The following is a 19371-nucleotide window of genomic DNA, read 5'->3' on the forward strand; positions in this document are numbered from 1 at the left end:
TTTCTGCAACGAAACATAAGAGAACATTCACACTTAGAAGAATAAACGGTTCAGATTAGTTTTGCTGCCAGATGAGCTTTCGCACCACCTTACATAACTTTTTAAGTTTTGAGAGCTTTTTGGATCCCAGAATTGTGTGTAAGAGATTGTGGACTTGCATTCAAAACACAATCTCGTAATGCAGCATTATATACAGGAGCCAAGATTTGGAAGCAGCTTAAGTGCCCATCAGTAGATGAGTGAATAAAAAAATCTGTTGTTCATTTACACAATGGAATACTACTGAGCCATAATAAAGAAGGAACTCTTACCTTTTGCAACAGCATGGGTGGAATTGGAGATTATTATACTCTGAAATATGCCAGTCAGAGAAAGACAAATACCATATGATTTCACTTACATGTGGAATCTAGTGAATAAAATAAACTAACAAAATAGGAACAGATTCATAAGTACTCAAAACAGACTGATAACTGTTAGATGGAAGGGGTCTTGGATATCTGGGTATAAATGGTGAAGGGATTAAGGAAAAAAACCTCACAGACACAGACAACAGTGTGGCAGTTGCCACTGGGAAAGGGGTTGGGTTGAGGTAGAAGAGGGTAAAGGGGGATAAATGGTGATGGAAGGAGATGACTTGGGGTGGTGAACACAATACAATATGCAGATGTTGTGTTGTAGAATTGTACACCTGAAACCTGTGTAATTTTATTAACATATGTTGCCCCAATACAGTAAAAATTAAAAAAACAATCTTACAGTTACTTTGATATCAAATCAGTGTTTCTGTTATCAGGTTAGTTGAGCAAACTCTTATTAAGGAGTATAAGAATAATAAATTATAATTAGTCACATGGAGTATTCTCTTTAGGAAATTGTAGGCTATTGAGCTAATCTTAAACTTTGGAAAACTGATCTCCATGATTAAACAGCTTCCCTAGTGAAATCAACATGTTTGATTTGAAATACTAATTTTAATTTCCTGAAGTCTAATTTGATATGACACATGTTTGGAACTGTTAATACCTAGTGTAGTATGTAACAATGTGTTCATCAGATCTTAAGAAGAGATGGTGACATATGGCAAATACTCAGAGGGTGCATTTCCCAGTACTTTCTTAACCCAGCACTAGTCTAGATCACGGTGCTTTATTTTGATTCATGTTACTTCATTCAGAAAAACCAGTGTGCATCATGGGCAGGTGAATCCTTTCTCATGTATATATTTAGAGAAGCCTTGAGAATTCAGCATGTCAGCAGATGCCAGTGTCTCAACTACTGTTCCGTAGAACAAACCTTGTTGTTCAGATTTTGTTTACCCTGTGTATTTCTTGGGACTCATTATGTTAGATGGAAAAAAAAAGATAAATTTGCTAGGGAGTCAACACATCTCAGAATTGGACTGTGTCAATAGAAATACTTAGGCAGAAAAGAACACGAAGGGCATTGAAAATAAACATTATGTAAAAAGTACTGTTTTTCAAGATAAGTTTTGGTGTTAGCCAATGATGCAAGTGACATTCCTTAAGAATTTGTTTGCATTGCCCTGGCTGGTGTGGCTCAGTGGATTGAGGGCTGGCCTGCCAACCAAAGGGTCACAGGTTCCATTTCCATTTAGGGCACCTGCCTGGGTTGTGGGCCAAGTCCCCAGTAGCGGGTACTCGAGAGGCAACCACACATTGATGTTTCTCTCCCTCTTTCTCCCTTCCCCTCTCTCTAAATATAAATGTAATTTTTAAAAAGAATTTGCTTGCATGTATATATAAGCAAGCTAAATGTATTCCCCTAATATGTCCAATTTAGGTGACAATCTTCATGAGCTCTTAAAAAGTCTTCCCTGCTTTCATGAACTTAGAGGATTCCAATTTATTCAGCAATAATTGGGTGTCCTATTACATGATAGAATATTTTCTGAGAAATTGGGGCTTGTAGAGGGAGTAGAATTATTCCTTTATAAACTGAACTGTAGTTCATACAATTTAATTTGCTGTAAATCAGTGTTATTCATTATTGTTTCCAGTTGTGAAGGCAAGAATGTATATAGATATTCCATATAGTTCATACTGAGTACCTGAATATCATGTGTTTTCTCCAAGCATATTTGTACTGACTTTTTGAAACTCAGATTATTTTTACAGAAATAAAGATTCATTATTAAAAGCAAAAGAAATTGTGTTTGCGAATGGCATAAGCAACCAAGATTAAGAACACAATCCTAAGGCCCTGGCCAGGTAACTCAGTTGGTTAGAGCCTCATCCCCAATATGCCAAGATTGTGGGTTCATTTTCCCGTCAGGGCACATATAAGAATCAACCAATAAATATATAAACAAGTGGAACAACAAATCAATGTGTCTCTCTCAATAAGTTAAAGAACACAGACCTAGGAGATTGCAGTCTGATGAGTAAGATAGACACAGATAAATCTTTTTTTAAAGAATACCAAGAGAAAGATAAAAGTAAAATGGGGCTTTGTGACAAATAGCAAGTGAGCCTCTTAATGTAACTATTGAAGAAAGACTTAAAATAACAGCATTTGAACACAATTTTAAAGGATGGGTCAAATTTTGAAAGATACACTAAAGAATCAGTAATATTGGTGGCAATATTATATTTGAAGATTGGTCTATTTGAATGAGGTATTATGAGTTTGCTAGGTTATTGTGAGATTTATTTTTGCCTTTATATATTTAGTGTATTTATATTCTGAACATGTAGCTTATGTATTCTTTATGGAGTTTTCTGTCCAACATTTTCTTCAAATATTATGGAAAACTTCAATATGCAGAAAAGTTTCTTTCATTAACATTGTAGCATATTTGCATATGTATTTTTAAGATACCTATATGTCCTTTATTCATCAATGCAACCAAAACTTTTTGCTTTTTTAACTTTTTTGAAATAATTATAAATTCACAGGATTTAGCTACAAAAAAAATTGTACAGGGTGATCTTGGATACCCTACATTCAGTTTCCCTTAATTGTAACATCTTGGGCAACTATAGTGCTCTGTCAAAACCAGGAAATGGAAGATTTATTCAGATTCACCAGTTTTACATGCACTTATTCGTGTGTGTATGTGTGTATTCGTAAGTATAGTTCTATGAAATTGTACCATTTGTAGCTTAGTAAATCACCAAAACCAAGATACTAAACTATTCCATTACCACAAGTTTCCCTGGTGCTACACGTAATGCACAGCTTCCTTGCTTACCTCCATTCTTAACCCATAGCAAGTGTTAATCTGATTTTTATCTGTGCTTTGCTATTTTGAAATGGAATCATGAAGTATGTAACCATTCAAGATTGGCTTTTTTTAATTCATGCTCTTGAAATTTTGGATGCATTCCAAAGTAAATAATAAACATCAGCATACTTCATCCTGCTTCAGCATATTTAGTATTAGTAAGAGTTCAATATTTAAGTTTGTTTTTGAGGCAAATTTACATATAATGAAATGCCAAATCTTAGTGTCTTTGGAGTGTTAATCAAAGGATAGAAAAAGTAGCTTTCTATAAGAAAATAAGTTTTACTGTAGTTGAATGTGGGTGTGATTCTACTCATTAATACTATACAAATCAAGTATATTTTGAAATTACTTAGTACTACCAAAATATTGATAATAATTTTTCTGTTCTTTATTGATACAGGAAAAATTATATATGTTAACTTTAAATTTAAAGATCACTACAAAGCTTATTTCATCAAGAAACTTATGCTAAAGTGATGGTGAACGACAAAGAGTTGTTACCTGAAGGATGAGCTTTAGAATTCTTGTGCTTTGAGAAGGAACTTTGAAATATAAGACCTAACGTATTTTATCATTTTACTACTGGCACTTCTTAAATTCCCCGTGTGCTTTTCTTATAAACTATTTTTAATCATGTTTTGGATCCCAGAGTACAGTTTAGAACCTGCTACTTGTTATTAAAGTTTTAGGCTTTCAGTTTTATTTTACATGGTTTTACTTGTGTAGTTAATTTAGAACTAATTTTAAGTATCCTTTTTCCCTTCAAGGAGATGAAGCCTTATCTAAATCAGTGCCTGTCACAGTGGATGATGATGACGATGACAATGATCCTGAGAATAGGTATGGTTCCATCTGTAAGGACTTTAAAAAGGTTATAACACACCCTAGGCGTGGGCGTAAACACCAACAGAAGCGCAAGCTGGTTGTCAAAACCGAGAGTGGCTGCTTTAGAAAGACTCGCTCACAGTCTTCCTGCAAGTTTGAAAGAAAGGCCAGAAAGTGGGCTAAAACTCAGAAACCTTAAGAGACAGTAACTATATTAACACACCTAGCATAGGGTGTGTTATAAATACAGTACTGTCAATTTTATGTTTTCATGTAAACTGTGCTAATTTTTGAGAATATCTTAATTTTGACAGATTAATTTCTTGATGAAAGTAAATCGTATGTTGGTGATAACAGGCATCTTTTTCCTTGATATTTGATTATTGTTTTTAGTTGTCATTCACTATGGTGGTCCCATTTATTAAAACCTGTTCAAAGTGAAAAAATGGAGATTGCTCAGATATTTAAGATATCACTATTAGAATCAATTTACAAAGTGTCCAGTCTGATAAGATTTTTAATTATTTTTTAAAATAAAATAGAAGTATGATACTGTTAACTTTAGTGAGACTTAACCAATACTTGAAGATAAACAGTGTAGCCTGTACAGATATATTTAAGTAAGGGATGGCTGGAAGAAGAAAAGCACGCAAGGCAAAAGAGAATAAACGATATTACAGAATATAACCATAATTTTTAAGATGTCATTTCAAATCTTTCCCTGTACTATAGTGTTCCCCACACTCATAATTTTCAACCAAGTGTGGTGTGGTGGGGGGCATTTTGGAGCAGTGGGTATAGGAATATCTGACTTCTCATGGTAACTTTTCTAATAACTGTCTCTGTAATCTTGGGCAAGTGACTTAACTACTCTGCCAGAATTTTTTGTTCCTTAAAATGAAAGTGCTGGATGAAGTTTTCTCTGATTAATTCTAGCTCCAAAAATCTGCAATAGACTTGATGAGTTTTACTGAAGAGCACTAATTAACCATTCATTTATTCTGAATACTAAGCTTTAATATTAAGAAAGCACGAAAATATACATGTCATTTTTGTGTCACCATTTTGTAAGGAATTAACTTTGAGCTAGTAAATGCTGTGGAGAAAGCTGTTATTATTGCTCTGTTTTTTGTCTTGCTAATGCTGATAGGTTTTCCTGTTACATAGATCAACATTCTCCTAATTGATAGGAGAACATTTTTATTAAGGTGAATGAACAGTTTTATTTTGCACTTTTGAGTAGAACTTAATCATGGATACAAAAACAGATGTTGCTTGCCTACTTATTTTTTGATTAAAAATATATATTCAGTTATTTTATGGGATGGGGTAGGGTTAGGGTTAGAATGGAATGGTAAGGACATACATTTTATTCATCAAGGATTTTATACTATATGATCACCGAGAGATTATGAAAGCATTTCAAAATTAATTCTCTTTTAAAATGTTTTAATTCCTCTTCATTTATTTATGCTATTTGTTTCCTTGTAACATATGAGCCCTCAAATGTTATTGAAATGCTAATAATGTTTAAAACATGCTATATGCTAATTTAACTGTTAATGATGAACTTTAATTTCATATTTAGCCACCAAATGAGAGTGTCATTAAGGTATGATAATTTTATATTTGTGTTAGAGCTTATCAAAATTAAACATCATTTCCATCTTTTAAGTTAATTTATTATGTCTCTCTAACTGGAAAGTACCATATTTTTCAGACTATAAGATTCACTTCCCCCCCAAATTTGGGAGGAAAATGGGGGTGCATCTTATAGTCCAAATGTAGCTTGCTTAACTTGCTGGGGGTGGAGGGAGGGGCGGCCGTGGTGAAGCAGGGTCACAGGAGGCAGGAGCAGGACCACATTTTTTGCTTGAAATTTTTTTTTCCTATTTTCCTCCTCTAAAACCTGGGTGTGTCTTAATGGTCTGTGCATCATATAGTCTGATAAATACGGTATTTTATTGGAAGGTATCCATAATTCTACCTTGTTTGTGATTAAAAAATACAACTCTCTTGAGTACTTTTCAGAAGAATTTAATTTTATCTTGAGCATGTTTTTCTTTACACTCAGATTAGTGTGCTTTTATAATATATATCTGCAATTTTCAATTGGTGCACCACAAGAATTTTTAAAACATACAAGACCTGACTATTTAGTCAGGGGCACTGACCTATTTTCCCTTAGATTGTCAAATTAAAAGATGACAACAGCCACTACAATAGCCATCTATTGTGAATGAGTCAAAATTATACCTATTTTTTTGTCAGGTCAGAAAAAATATATTTTTTAGTGTGCCGCAGAATTTTAGTAATTAGTTTGTGTGTGCCATGAGATAAACAAGGTTGAAAATCACACACACACACACACAATTAATAACTTGTTTCATATCCAGTATACTAAAGAGGTATCTATGACCCATGGGTCATCTAATGATGGAGATACAAATACCTTCTTGAACTATTTTAGTATAGACGATGTATTTGAGCATATTTGAATATGCATTAAGTAGCTTATAGAAATTTGCAAATCATGATTAAGTCTTAGAATTATTTTTACCAATCTTACATTTTTGAGTAAGGATGTATTATGGTAGCTAAGATGTACTTGTGTGTAACTTTGTACACAGTTGTGTAATTGTATATAAAGTGTGTGTAAACTTCATATGATTTGCTTTAGCAGTATTGTAATACATTTTCAGTGTTGATGTTATGGAGTGGTAAATAGTGTATTAATGCAAATGCTTAACTAATTGGGTGCAATAAATTTCTGTAAAACTTTTTTCTTGTTCAATCATTTGATTTTAAATATAATGTATCTTTTCATGGGACTTGAAAGAAAGAATTGAGATATTTAAGTGGCCTTTTAGCCAAAGAAATTTTGATATTTCTGAAATTGAGGAAGTAAATACTTTATAATTCCCAAAACATTTATTATATTTAACATATACTTTTATATGATCTATATACTTATATATTTCTGTGTAAGTTTTAAAACAGATTTCACTGTTGTTATTTTTACTATTTTAAATCTGTGATATCTTCTGAGATCATTAAAAAAGACTTAGCCATGTCCTGAATATTTTAGTAGGTGTGAATAAATAAGTTACTGTTATTTTAGCATACTATTATGTAGCATCATTCATATTTAATAGTAAATGTATGTTATTATGAGATAGAGTGGTGTAACTTGTAAATTTCTGTGCAATTGCATTTTCTAACAAACAATGACAAAATATAGATTGACAGTTTAACTTTCATTACTTTTTTGGTTGAGGCTTTTAAAAAATATAAATAGTAGACTGACTTTATCTTTTGAATTTTCCATTACTGAGAACTCACTTCATATTTTATAGCTTAGTCTTTATGTACTTTTTGAAAGGGGGAATAATTAATACCAAACAGTTTGTCAAGCTGTTTAAATTATATACATAATCTTACAGTTATTTGAATGTGCCATTATTTTAATATTGCATTTTGATTACCTGTTAATTGTGTTTTAAATTAGTTCTTTCATTGAAAAGATATTTATTCACAAAATTTTTTTACTATGGTTGCAGTTACAGTTAGGCTGGCATTGAAAATGCATTATGATTTCTTATTGTTTTAAATATAAATGGCCATATTTTGACCAAAATTTCTAATAATGTTATATATTTTAATTCTGTCACTGTCAATGAACTTTACTGATAAGATGGTATTGTGTTCAAGTTTAACAGCATTAGTGTTGAGGATCATTAAACCAAGATTTGTCTTTAGAGGTTGCATACTACAACAATCACTTAACAGTCCATTCTTTCTGAAAAAGTAGTTGTTCTTGTAATATTCTTTATTTGTATATTGTGCAGGGTACAGAAATATTTAAAACTGAGCTTTTAAGAGGAAAAACACATTGCTAGATTTTTTTTTCTAAATAAGCATTCTCTCTCTTTTTATGTCAATTTTGATTAAAAGCTGAGATTTTTATATGGATACCCCTCCCTGCCACACATGCACATATATTTACTGTATAGTTGAAAGGTGCTTAATTGGGTCTAGTAATACTCCATAGTTTTTCTTACAATTTCGCTGTCAGTGGGACTAGATAATTTTTTTCGTAGAAGTAAAATTTGGTGTGGAGATTGCTTAAAGAAATTGCCCTTTGTTAATAGAAGTTTTACTTAATTATAGTAGGACTACTTTCCTTTTAAAATTGGAAAATATGCTAATCTTTGTTTTTTCCCTACTAGCTTGGTGTATGTATTCTGATGATGAAGACTCTGTGCTTTTAATTTAGCATATTTTGGGAACTGATTAATGATTCTTGGATGTTGTTCATTAATGAAAATATTTAATGACTGTACCTGATTTCAACAACGATTAATGGCACAAGTGTCTCAAGTCCCTTCAACATATGACTTACACTTGATTTCCATTTTAAACTTTCCTTGTCCAAATGTTTATCTTCTATATCTGTGTTTATCTATTTTCTGTACTAAGTTGTTAAATGTGGAATAATTTTTTTCTGTTAAAGTAATTTTTTTATGGTTGTCCTGTTTGGTTAGCAAAATTGCTTTGGTTTTTTTATGTGTATAAAAGACAGAGGTAGCCCTGGCTGGTGTGGCTCACTGGATTGAGTGCGGCCCTGCTAACCAAAGGGTCATCTCATCAGTTCGATTCTCAGTCAGGGCACATGCCTGGGTTGTGGGCCAGGTCCCCAGTAGGTGACATGTGAGAGGCAACCACACATTGATGTTTTTCTCTCCCTTTCTTTCTCCTTCCCTTTCAATCTCTCTAAAAATAAATAAGTAAAATCTATTTTTAAAAAGACAAAGGTAGCATTTTAGTTTATTTTAATTTTTTTAATTTATTTTTTAACTTTATTGTTGTTCAAGTACAGTTGTCTACATTCCCCCCCCATTACTTCCCCCACACACAAAGGTAGCATTTTAAATTAAGTAATTTGTTTTTATATTTAAGTAAGGATTTTAAATAGCAATTTTAAGGTAATTCTTTCTCAATTTAGTCTGTCTTTATAGCACAGGTAAGTATTTTAAGTCATTTAAGTACAGGGTCTGGCAGAAGTAGTAAGGCCTGCTTGAGTGTAGTTGGTAGGGAAATAATATGGGTGTAATAATTTATAGTTTTAATTTGGACATTTCACTCAAAATGTCATATGGCATACTTGAGTGTGATATTGTTATGTTACAGAATTATATGCTTATCATTTTGTAATAAAAGATTTTGTAATATAAAGGGGCATTATTTCTGCCGGACCCTGAATAACAGGTATCTAGCCAGTAGATAAGATCTGTTTGTAGATATCTAAACTGTTTGGAGTTGCTACCAGCTTTGTTTATGCTAGAATTCTCCACAAAGAATGGAATCTGGTCAGTAGTGGTGATTCTCTGCTTAATATTTAAACATCATAACCAGCCTTCCTTTCATGTTTCTATTCTTTGGTGATATTCAGATTTTCAGAAAATGAAATATCCCCAACCAAGACTTTGGAATTTCGACTGTTAGCAAAAATAATTCATTTTTCTCAATTTATATATGCCTCCTTGTCTTTAACTTTGAAATTTAAAAATAAAATCAACACAAGTAAATCTTTTTACTTTTTAAGTATAAAAATTAAACTAGTTCAGGGAGGTTAAGAATAGTATAGGAAATGGAAAAGCCAAAGGACTTATATGTGTGACCCATGGACGTGAACTAAGGCGGGGGGGGGCATGCTGGAGGGAGGGAGGGTGCAGGGCAGAGGGGAATAAAGGGGAAAAATTGGGGAAACTAATAGCATAATCAATAAAATATACTTAAAAAATTAAACTAGTTCTTTAATATGGTCAAATTTCCTAAGTATATATCAATGTTTAATAAATTATTTCTTGTTAAAATTTCATCTAAAACTGGTTTAGATTTTTTAATAAAATCAAGGAATTCACATTTTATAATTTAATATAAATTGGTAATAAAATGTATGTTTTTATTATCATACAGTTTTTATTTTTACATTTGTATGCATTTTTGAAAATGTCCTTTGATATTAATTTTCCTGGTATCCTCGCTATAAAGAAAACAGTGCTGTTTTTCCTCAACTGCAAACATTGTAGGACATATGAATACAGAAGTTTCAAATTGTTGTGTAGCCTTTAAATTATTTAGTGAGTTCATTATTATCTCACAGATTCTACCATGTTGAGGTACAGATTATTATGCCTTAAAGATTTTATTTATTTATTTATATAGAGAGAGGCAGGGAGAGAAACATCAATATGTGGCTGCCTTTCAGGCATCCCCACACTGGGCACCTGGCCGGCAACCCAAGCAGGTGCCCTGACTGGGGATTGAACTGGTGACTCTCTGGTTCACAGGCCATCACTCAATCCACTGAGCCACACCAGCCAGGGCCGTATTTTTTATAGGAATGTTCATATATCAACATACTGATTTTGAAATGAAAAGTTAAAAAAATATGCTCTGACTTGTATGGTTCAGTTGGTTGGCTGTTGTTCCACAAAGTGAAAGGGTTGCAGGTTTGATTCCTTTTCAGGGCACATGCCTGGGGTGTGGACCTGGTCCCTAGTCAGGGTGCATGCAAGAGGCAACCTATTGATGTTTCTCTCCCTTTCTATTTCCCTTCCCTTCTTTGTAAACAGAAACAAATAAAATCTTTTAAAAAAGAGTTAAAAAACACTAATACATATTTTGACAAGGAGGAACTCCATAGTAATAGTGAGAATTTTTTTATTTTTATATCTGATAACATTTGTTAAAACAAAGCCTCAAGCTCTACTAGGTGAATATGTGTTCACCACCACCCTGTTCTCACAAAAAAATATCTTAACATTATTTGGCTGTAGTCATTTAACTTGTTTTCCATATCAGCCTTTTAAATGTTATGTTTTAGCACTGCATAGATAGTTGTTTTGTAACTCTAAAGGGCATGTATTTAAACCTATAATCGTATTCAGAATTCTGTCTTAACTAATTATTCTGTTAAATTGTGCACAAAATGTAAAAATAATTTTTTAAAATTTTCTAAAATATGTTTGGATTGATTCACAGTATATTGGCCTTCTAAAAATGTGTTTTTCTTTAGCAGTTTCTTTAAACCTGTTTTCAGACCCTGTTAAAAGGTAAAACAGTAGATTGTAGGACATGTGTTAAATGTCCTGTCAGCTCATTTTAGAGATGGACCATATTGAAGTAATGATGTTTAGAACACCTTTTTAAAAATCTTTCAAAATTAAAGTTTGAATTAGTTCATTTGTAAGTACATATATTGCAAATCAGTGAAATATAGGTGTCTTTAAGAATGTGCCTATAGTGTATTTCCCCAAGCACTCATTTGGACAGAAGTAGTGAATAAGTAGAGAACATAGCATTGGCATAGTAAAATTAGTGGCAGATTAGGACTCAGGATCTTAGGTGCTACTCTGGCTTTTCCACTAACTAGCTTTGTTTCTTTGGCCAAATCATTTCCCCTCACTTAGCCTGTTTCTTCATCTGTAAAATGACAGAATTGGATTCTAAGGTTTCTTCTTCTAGGTCTAACATGCTTTTCTAATGGCTATTTCTCTAAAGCTCCCTGGTGCAAGTGATTCTTGTCCTGATCATTCCTTTTTAAGAAATTCAACATTTTAAATTACTGATCTACCTACCAGCAAGAGACTGTTGACTTTCTTTTCCTGTTTGAGTGCTTAAACAACAGACATCACTCATTTCGTTTTAGACAGGATCAGAATTACTAAAGGCTTTCTTGGCTTTCCCTCTCTCTTTTTTTCTCATTTCTTGTCTGTGTTTGCATTGTTGGGCCCATTCCTTATTTTACTTTTGCTTCCCTTTAGTAGGTGAAGGTGTAAGGTATAATAAGGCATTATCTTGATATTCACTATGTGATTGAGAAGACTTAGCTTGTTGGTTTTGGAATTCTATTTATTCTCTCGTGCACCAGTTCCCATCATCATTTGTTTGTGGGTTTTTACCCTCCCTCCCGTATTGTTTTGCTTTCTCCCCCTCTCCCTTACCTCCCTTTCAGGAAAATGGAGGAGTGGCTCCATTACTTCCAGCTCTGCCCAGGTTTTCCACCCCAAGAGTGCACAGCCTGTGCCTCTAGTGCTTCTGATAGAGTCATGACTGCTTTGGATACTACACCTGCCCCAAGACGTAATATTGAGCATTGAGATTTCCGGGGCAGTACTTTGTTGCCTGGATGATATTTCTCAGAAACGTCCTGGAAGCCTCAAGAAAGGAAACTTCAGAGCAAACAGAATCAACTAGGGATCATGACTATACATCCATCACATGCATACCAGCACGGGTCCAGCCGAGGCCTCCAAAATGATGGTTTGCCAGCCTCAGCTGGTTCTCAAGTGATGATGTCCTTGAAGTCTGTGGCCTGTGACTCAAGAGTTAAGGTAGTGGAGTTTCCCTTAAAGCATCTCACAGAAGTCTTTGTAGATGGGACACGTCTCACCCCAACATGGTTGCTGACTACTGAGGGTGAAGGTCAGCATCAGCCCTTAGGTCCTTCTACTTAAGTTCTAATTTTGAGGTGTAGATTATGTGATACTCTAGGTTTATGATACACTGGGTCTTTGACATAGTGGAATTCAGCCATCAGTCGCAATTTTTGTGAGCTGATTTAGCTGTATGATCCTTTTTACTGCTTAATACACATCGCTGTACATGAGGTTTCCCCTTTGGTCAAAAGGTGTTAGAGGGCAAATCTAAAACATCTTAACGGGGTACCTGTATTTTGCTGTGTATAATACCCATGTTTTTGGCCCAAACTTTCAGGAAAAAAATCTGTCATTTTATTTTTTTAATTGAATTATTTATTTATTTATATTTAGAGACAAAACCGATTATCGTATTCCAGGGTATTATTTTGCATACGTATATCATTGTTGCTTTCTAGAGTTACACTTTTAAAGCATAAAATAAAAGAATTAAGAACATTTATATAGATATGGAATTAGTACTACTCTTGTATGATGCACATCCTTATTGTTCCCTCAAAAATATGGGCAAAAAGTGCATACCATACACGGCAAAATAACGGTAAATTTTAGGGAGTCTCCATTACTCTATGTATACCTTTCAATTTGGAGAAAAATGACCATTCTCTGAATGTGTGATTTTGTTTCTGTTTCTAAAGTGGCTTTGATTGTTCTATGTATTATGATCTTACTCAAGGTTTTTGATAAATTGTATAATTCTTCCATGTGTGGATCTCATTTCAATCTCCATGATTTATTAGTTGGCATAGAATTGTATCTTATTATCTCATGTATGTCATATTTCTTAGTGGATGACAGTCAAGAATATGAGTATGGTTCAGTTAAGTTTACATATTTTGACCTATTTAGTAGATGTATTCTTACGAGTCTGTAGAGTTTGAAAGGAGAAAAATTATATGGTTTCTTATAATTAGCAACCAAGTCTTTATAGGTAATAGGGCATTGGAAACTTTTTGAACTTTTAAATACAAACTGAAGTCAGGTGATTGAACTAACCTGTAGAGTCACTTACTTAATTGTATTTTTGTTGGCTATTATTGTACCACTGAAATAATGATATAATATCTTGTAACTTCAAGTGAACTGTGCTTTAGTAATTTGTATTTTATTACCTGATGCTTTAAACTGCACACGTGCATGCTCGCACATTTCTGTTTATCCCAAAACCGTGGTTTTACCCAAATTGACTGGAGAAAGATTTTTCTTATCTGTGGGAAATGACAATGTGATGTGTATTAAAGATGATTTTAGAGAGTATTTTCAGAAACATGTTTTCATTAAATTTAAAGAACCCCCCTTTATTCTGAAACTATTTCCTAATTTGTATAGGGTGTGTTGAAATAATTCTTTATTTTATAAAATGATGGAAGTGAATGATATTTGGATTTAAATTTTCTTTTGGCAAAATGAAAAGTTGGCGATCTTATATCAGCCTCCATTTTAAAAGTTTATTTTGTGCAATTCAAGTCAGAAAACCCTGGATTTTAAAGTTTAAAAGCAACAATTTTATACCTCAAGTCTAGTATGATTTAAACTAGAATGATCTGCTCTCCTCTTTATTAAAGTGTAAATCATGGCTGAAAATTTCAGAAATGTAAACTCATCTATGGTTCCTTTTAGCACATGGTAACTCTATGTTGTGTTAATATTTCTGATTCCTCTGTTAAGAAAGGGGCTACCAGGCCCTGGCTGGTGTAACTCAGTGGATTGAGTGCAGGCCTGTGAACCAAAGCATTGCCAGTTCGATTCCCAGTCAGGGCACATGCCTGGGTTGCAGGCCAGGTCCCCACTTGGGGGTGTGCTAGAGGCAACCATACATTGATGTTTTTCTCCCTCTCTTTCTTTCTCCCCCTCTCTCTAAAAATAAATAAATAGTTTAGAAAAAAAGAAAGGGGCTTACCAAAAGACACATAATAAGCATTTGAAGAAGTGATTATCTATTTTGCTTCTCTCTGTTTAGGTACCTTTGCTATATATCTTTGAATGTTAATAGCAATGTACATTCTACTTTCTATACAAAACTAAGAAGACATTAACATGCATTAACATCTCCTACTATTAAATTAGTTCTTGACTGACGTGTGAATGCATGTTAAAAATATAGAGTAGTTTCAAATCCAAAAGTAACAAAAGTTCCATAATTTCAGCCGCAAGTTTTTGAGTTAGAGAGTTGGTCAGACTACAGTGTAGATATTTATCCAATAAAATTCAGTTTATGGAAACTGAGAATCATGCCATCTTCCTCTTGAACCTTTCTGTGTAAGTTGTTCCTTTGTTATTATAATTTATGAATTTACATCAAAAGGACATCTAGGTTCAACACACCTGGTCTTGCACAAAAGTTGCGTGATTGCTTTGATATTAAATATGTGTTCCTTTAGTGCAAACATGGACATTTATTAGGAATTTTTTTTAACATAAGATGGCATTAAAGAATTACTTTGTTATACTTTTGGCAGTTAAGTTTTAATTAGCAAATTGTTCTTTGAGGAGCATCTTAAGAAATTTGAATATGGGTACTGCTGTTGCCCTTTCTGGTGTTTTTTTTTTTTTTTTTTTTTTGAAAGTGAAAACTCATTTATTATAATTTGCATTCTTTTACCGTGTGTGTAATTAATAGCACTCATATTCCTTCTCTGCCCTGGCTTGTATATTATTAGGGCTTTCTGATTGCTTCAATACTTAATGTTTAGTGTGTGCTTTCATTTGGTTAATAGAATTTATGAAATAAATTGAAATTTAAGGGCCAAAAATACTATCCCTCAGTTTGAGGCAGTTTCATAATGAAGTAGTTTATTACACATTGATTTTCAAGAATATGTTTTGCTGTGGCATAAATCTTCTCCCAGAGTTTTGTCTTGGAATGCCATTTGTGTGAATAAGTAAATTTACTATTGTGGGCCTGTCTGATACTGTAGTTGTTGGCTAATGGCACCAGAGCAAGTATAGGCTGGAAGGTTAACAATTATGAAGTTGGAATTGGTCAAAACAGTTAGTGAAGATGTTCCTCAGAATTTTCAGCACATTGCAGAATTACTTCGAATTGTGAAAATTTCAGTGCTAAGAGCATTTTCAAAAGTTTTCGTTATTAGCTTAGGTTAAAACATGGTTTTGGTAATCTTTTATTTATAATATACAATTTGTCTATTTTTAAACAGAATGTTTTGTTTTTATTTTAATTCATCACAGTTCATCTCCAAATATAATTTATTGTCTTTTTACTCTCAAGAATTGCCAAGAAGATGCTTTTGGAAGAAATTAAAGCCAATCTTTCTACTGAGGAGGATGGATCTTCAGATGATGAACCAGAAGAAGGGAAAAAAAGAACTGGAAAACATCATGAAGCAAATCCAGGAGATGAGGGTGAGCACCCCAAAGAAAAGTATAGGATGCCATAATTTGATTGTTTGACCAGTTCAGTCTTTGAAGACTATCTGGCCATAGCATTTCTTAATACATGCATTTGAAGTTTATTAAAATGTTTAAAACTTGACTACCTTTACTTTTTATGAGTATGTGATAATAATTGTGCATGTTTTGTCATTTACTGCCAATAAGCCTATGAATTTTAAAGCAAGGTATTTTTACCTTTTAAAAATCTAAAGTATGAGCCCTGGCAGGGTAGCTCAGTTGCAGATTTGCTCCCCAGTCAGCGCACTTACAAGATGCAACCAGTGAATGCATCAATAAGTGGAACAACAAATTGGTGTTTCTCTCTTTCTCTCTCGTTCTCTCTCTCTCTCTTCCTCCTTCCCTCCTTCTCTCTTTCTTATTCCCCACTTCCTCTCTCTAAAATCAATAAATAAAATTTAAAAGATTTCTTTTAAAAAATCTATAATATGTATTGATGATATTGAATCAATATTTAATAATAGTAATAGATCAGGTCTGATGTATGAAATTGTCTGATTTCACCAATGATACCCAGGTACGTATACAACTCTAATTTTTTCCATAAATCATGATAATTGTCAACAAACAATAGTTTCATAAAATGTTTTAAAGGAGAAAAGTCTGAAGGCTTTACTGATTTATTTTCTTCATTTAGAAGTGAAAAATGAAGTCAATTCTGAATCAGATTCAGATTCTGAAGAATCTAAGAAGCCAAGATACAGACATAGGCTTTTGAGGCACAAACTGACTGTGAGTGATGGAGAATCTGGAGAAGAAAAAAAGATGAAGCCTAAAGAGCATAAAGAAGTCAAAGGCAGAATTAGAAGGAAGGGTAAGATATTTTAATTTTGAATGTAAGGAACTTACTGGTTTTATAAAGTAATTACAGTAACGCAATTTAAGTATATCCTCTCCAACAATTGACCACCTATATTAAATGAGTATCAGCATACTGGCAATAACTGTCCTCTTACATGAGAGTGAAATAAAGTGTGTAGACTGGGAAGAGAACCTAGAAACTTGAGAGATGATACATATAATATTTTTAACCCTTAATAGCCATACATTTACTTTAAAATGATAAATAAATATGCCAACAAATAAAATATATTTAAAGGCTATGCGGAAAATATAGGAATGCCTATAACTGCAGGAAGAAATAATGCTTTCCTAAGAAAAGGTAGAAGATGCAGTTAGTTTGGGTAACTTTATATGCAAGCTTATATGCAAAACTTATATGTAGTCACATTAAATTTTTATTACTTAAAAATCTGAATCCTTCTGCATTGAGGGCTTAACATGTTTTAAAAGCATCTCTCATATGGTTCTGATAAGTAGCCAGGTTTGGCAGTTATTGGCTTAGTAAGAATTATTGACATTAATATTACAAGAAATTACAGCACCAAGAAAGATATGTTGTACAACAGAAGTATTGTATAGTGTGGCACAAAGGAGGATTTCTTTAGCTTCTTGGGGGGTGGTGGTTATCCCCAGAGAAGACTTCATAAAGATGAGGAGGTTTGCCTAAGATACCAAGTTATAAATGGGGAGCAGGTAGATGTGTTGTGAAGATTTCTAATGTAAGCAGGAAAAAAAATGTTAAAAAAGCTTGTGCAAAGTGTTTGGTAAATGGTGGAGGGGATGCAGTTAATATGGTAGGGCTGGGCAATAAGAGGGAGTAGGGAAAGGAAGAATAGAAAATAAGGCTGGGCCAATACCACAGACCAGATCCTGGAGACCTTGTAAGCCTGTGTTTCTCGTACTAGAGTGTTTGGCAGTGGACCCATAGGTACATGAGGCTGTACAATAAAGCATGGGACACCTCCTTTGGTTTGTTTTTTTTTTTACTTGAGAGTTGGGGGACAACATTCTTAGGTTAAATAATCGCATGCATATTGAGCAATTAACTGTTAAATTTCCCTAAGAATTTTGGCTAACAAAAAGTTCAAAAGAAAGTTTTTTGCTTCTTAGGGGCACATTGTGAAGACTACTACCCAAGTCCTTTAGGCCAGGTGAACTCTTTGCCACTAGGAATAGGAAAGCATTTTTGGAAGTGACTGAGAAGTACAATATGCTGTGTACAGGCTGGAGAGCCATTGAAAGGACTTAAAAAATGTTTTTTAATTTAAATAAGTATGTCATTTTTTATATCGTAGCTTTGTTGAGATATAATTCATAAACAGTACAATTTACCTCTTTACAGTGCTACAGTGTACAATTTAGTTACTTTTAGTATAAAGAGGAGTGCTACCACTTGAAATTTTTTATTTGAGGCATACTGTATACTGCATTTTGCCATGTATAATGCGCTCCTGTGTATAATGTACACTCACGTTTTTGGCCCAAACTTTCAGGAAAAAAAATCTTTCATTTCAATTTATTAATTCAATTATTTATTTATTTATATTTAGAAACAAAACCAATTATCATATTCCAGGGTATTATTTTGCATACGGATATTGTTATTGCTTTCTAGAGTTACACTTTTAATGCATAAGCATAAGTAAAAGAATTAACATTTCTATAGACATGTTTCTATAGTAATTAGTGCTATCCATGTATAATGTGCATCATTATTTTTCCCTCAGAAATTTGGACAAAAAGTGCTCATTATATAAGGCAAAATATTGTATACAGAAAACTGCACATTTCATAAGTTGACAACTTGAACACATTTGGCACCTAGATAAAGGCACAGAGGACATTCATTACCCAAGAATCACAACCTCAGCACAACCCACTGAAGGATGTAAGAAGATCAGATTAGTTGCCTGGTGTTCCATGAGTCTGAAGGCTTTGAGTCTGTTAGCAGTATGTTGCTGCAGTTGATGCCAAGTGCGGCTGGTGCAGAAGAGGAGGGTTGACTTGACTTACATAGGAGGTTGAATTGTTACGCCTGTTAGCTGATATTAAAAATAAAAGTCTAGGATGGCCATCAGGTCTTTGGGGTTGTTGTGGTATATTTTGAAAACCACAAAAATAGTTAAGATTGCGTAGTGGAGCTCTATAATGTTGTGCAAATGGAGGGCTAAGCAAAAAATCTTGGAATGCTGAACATTTAAAGGTCTTTGAGCGATAGTTACCCATTACAGAAGCAAAGGATGAAGTGCCCCCTCAACATACACAGATAATTGATATGTCGTGAACATTTTCATGTTAATAAATAAATAATAGTACATCATTTTGTGAGTCCTTATCTCATAAATTTCTTTGCAGCAAGTTACATAACAACATAAATTACTTTGCATCTTAAATAAAAGTAGAATTAATTGATTTTGCCTTGGAGGTTCAGCTTAGGATAGAGTCATTTAGTAGGCACAGTTACACTTGAAATACTGTATTAAAACCCAGCTTTTCTGTGACCTATGTTTTCACTGTCTTCTGTGGGTAACTTATTAG

General features: G+C 33.4%; 1 protein-coding gene across 6 annotated transcripts in view; it reads left to right on the forward strand.

The window, feature by feature from the left end:
• ATRX (ATRX chromatin remodeler) overlaps positions 1-19371 on the forward strand; it is a 181062-nt gene that overhangs the window by 68628 nt on the left and 93063 nt on the right. For all 6 annotated transcript variants that reach the window (XM_024574996.4, XM_024574999.4, XM_024575001.4 and 3 more), the window contains 3 exons: positions 4018-4090; positions 15809-15942; positions 16628-16804. In XM_024574996.4, coding sequence (XP_024430764.2) covers positions 4018-4090; positions 15809-15942; positions 16628-16804 — 384 coding nt within the window. The remainder of the gene's footprint in view (positions 1-4017; positions 4091-15808; positions 15943-16627; positions 16805-19371) is intronic.

This window comes from Desmodus rotundus, chromosome X, assembly GCF_022682495.2.
Source record: "Desmodus rotundus isolate HL8 chromosome X, HLdesRot8A.1, whole genome shotgun sequence".
Classification (NCBI taxonomy): Eukaryota; Metazoa; Chordata; class Mammalia; order Chiroptera; family Phyllostomidae; genus Desmodus; species Desmodus rotundus.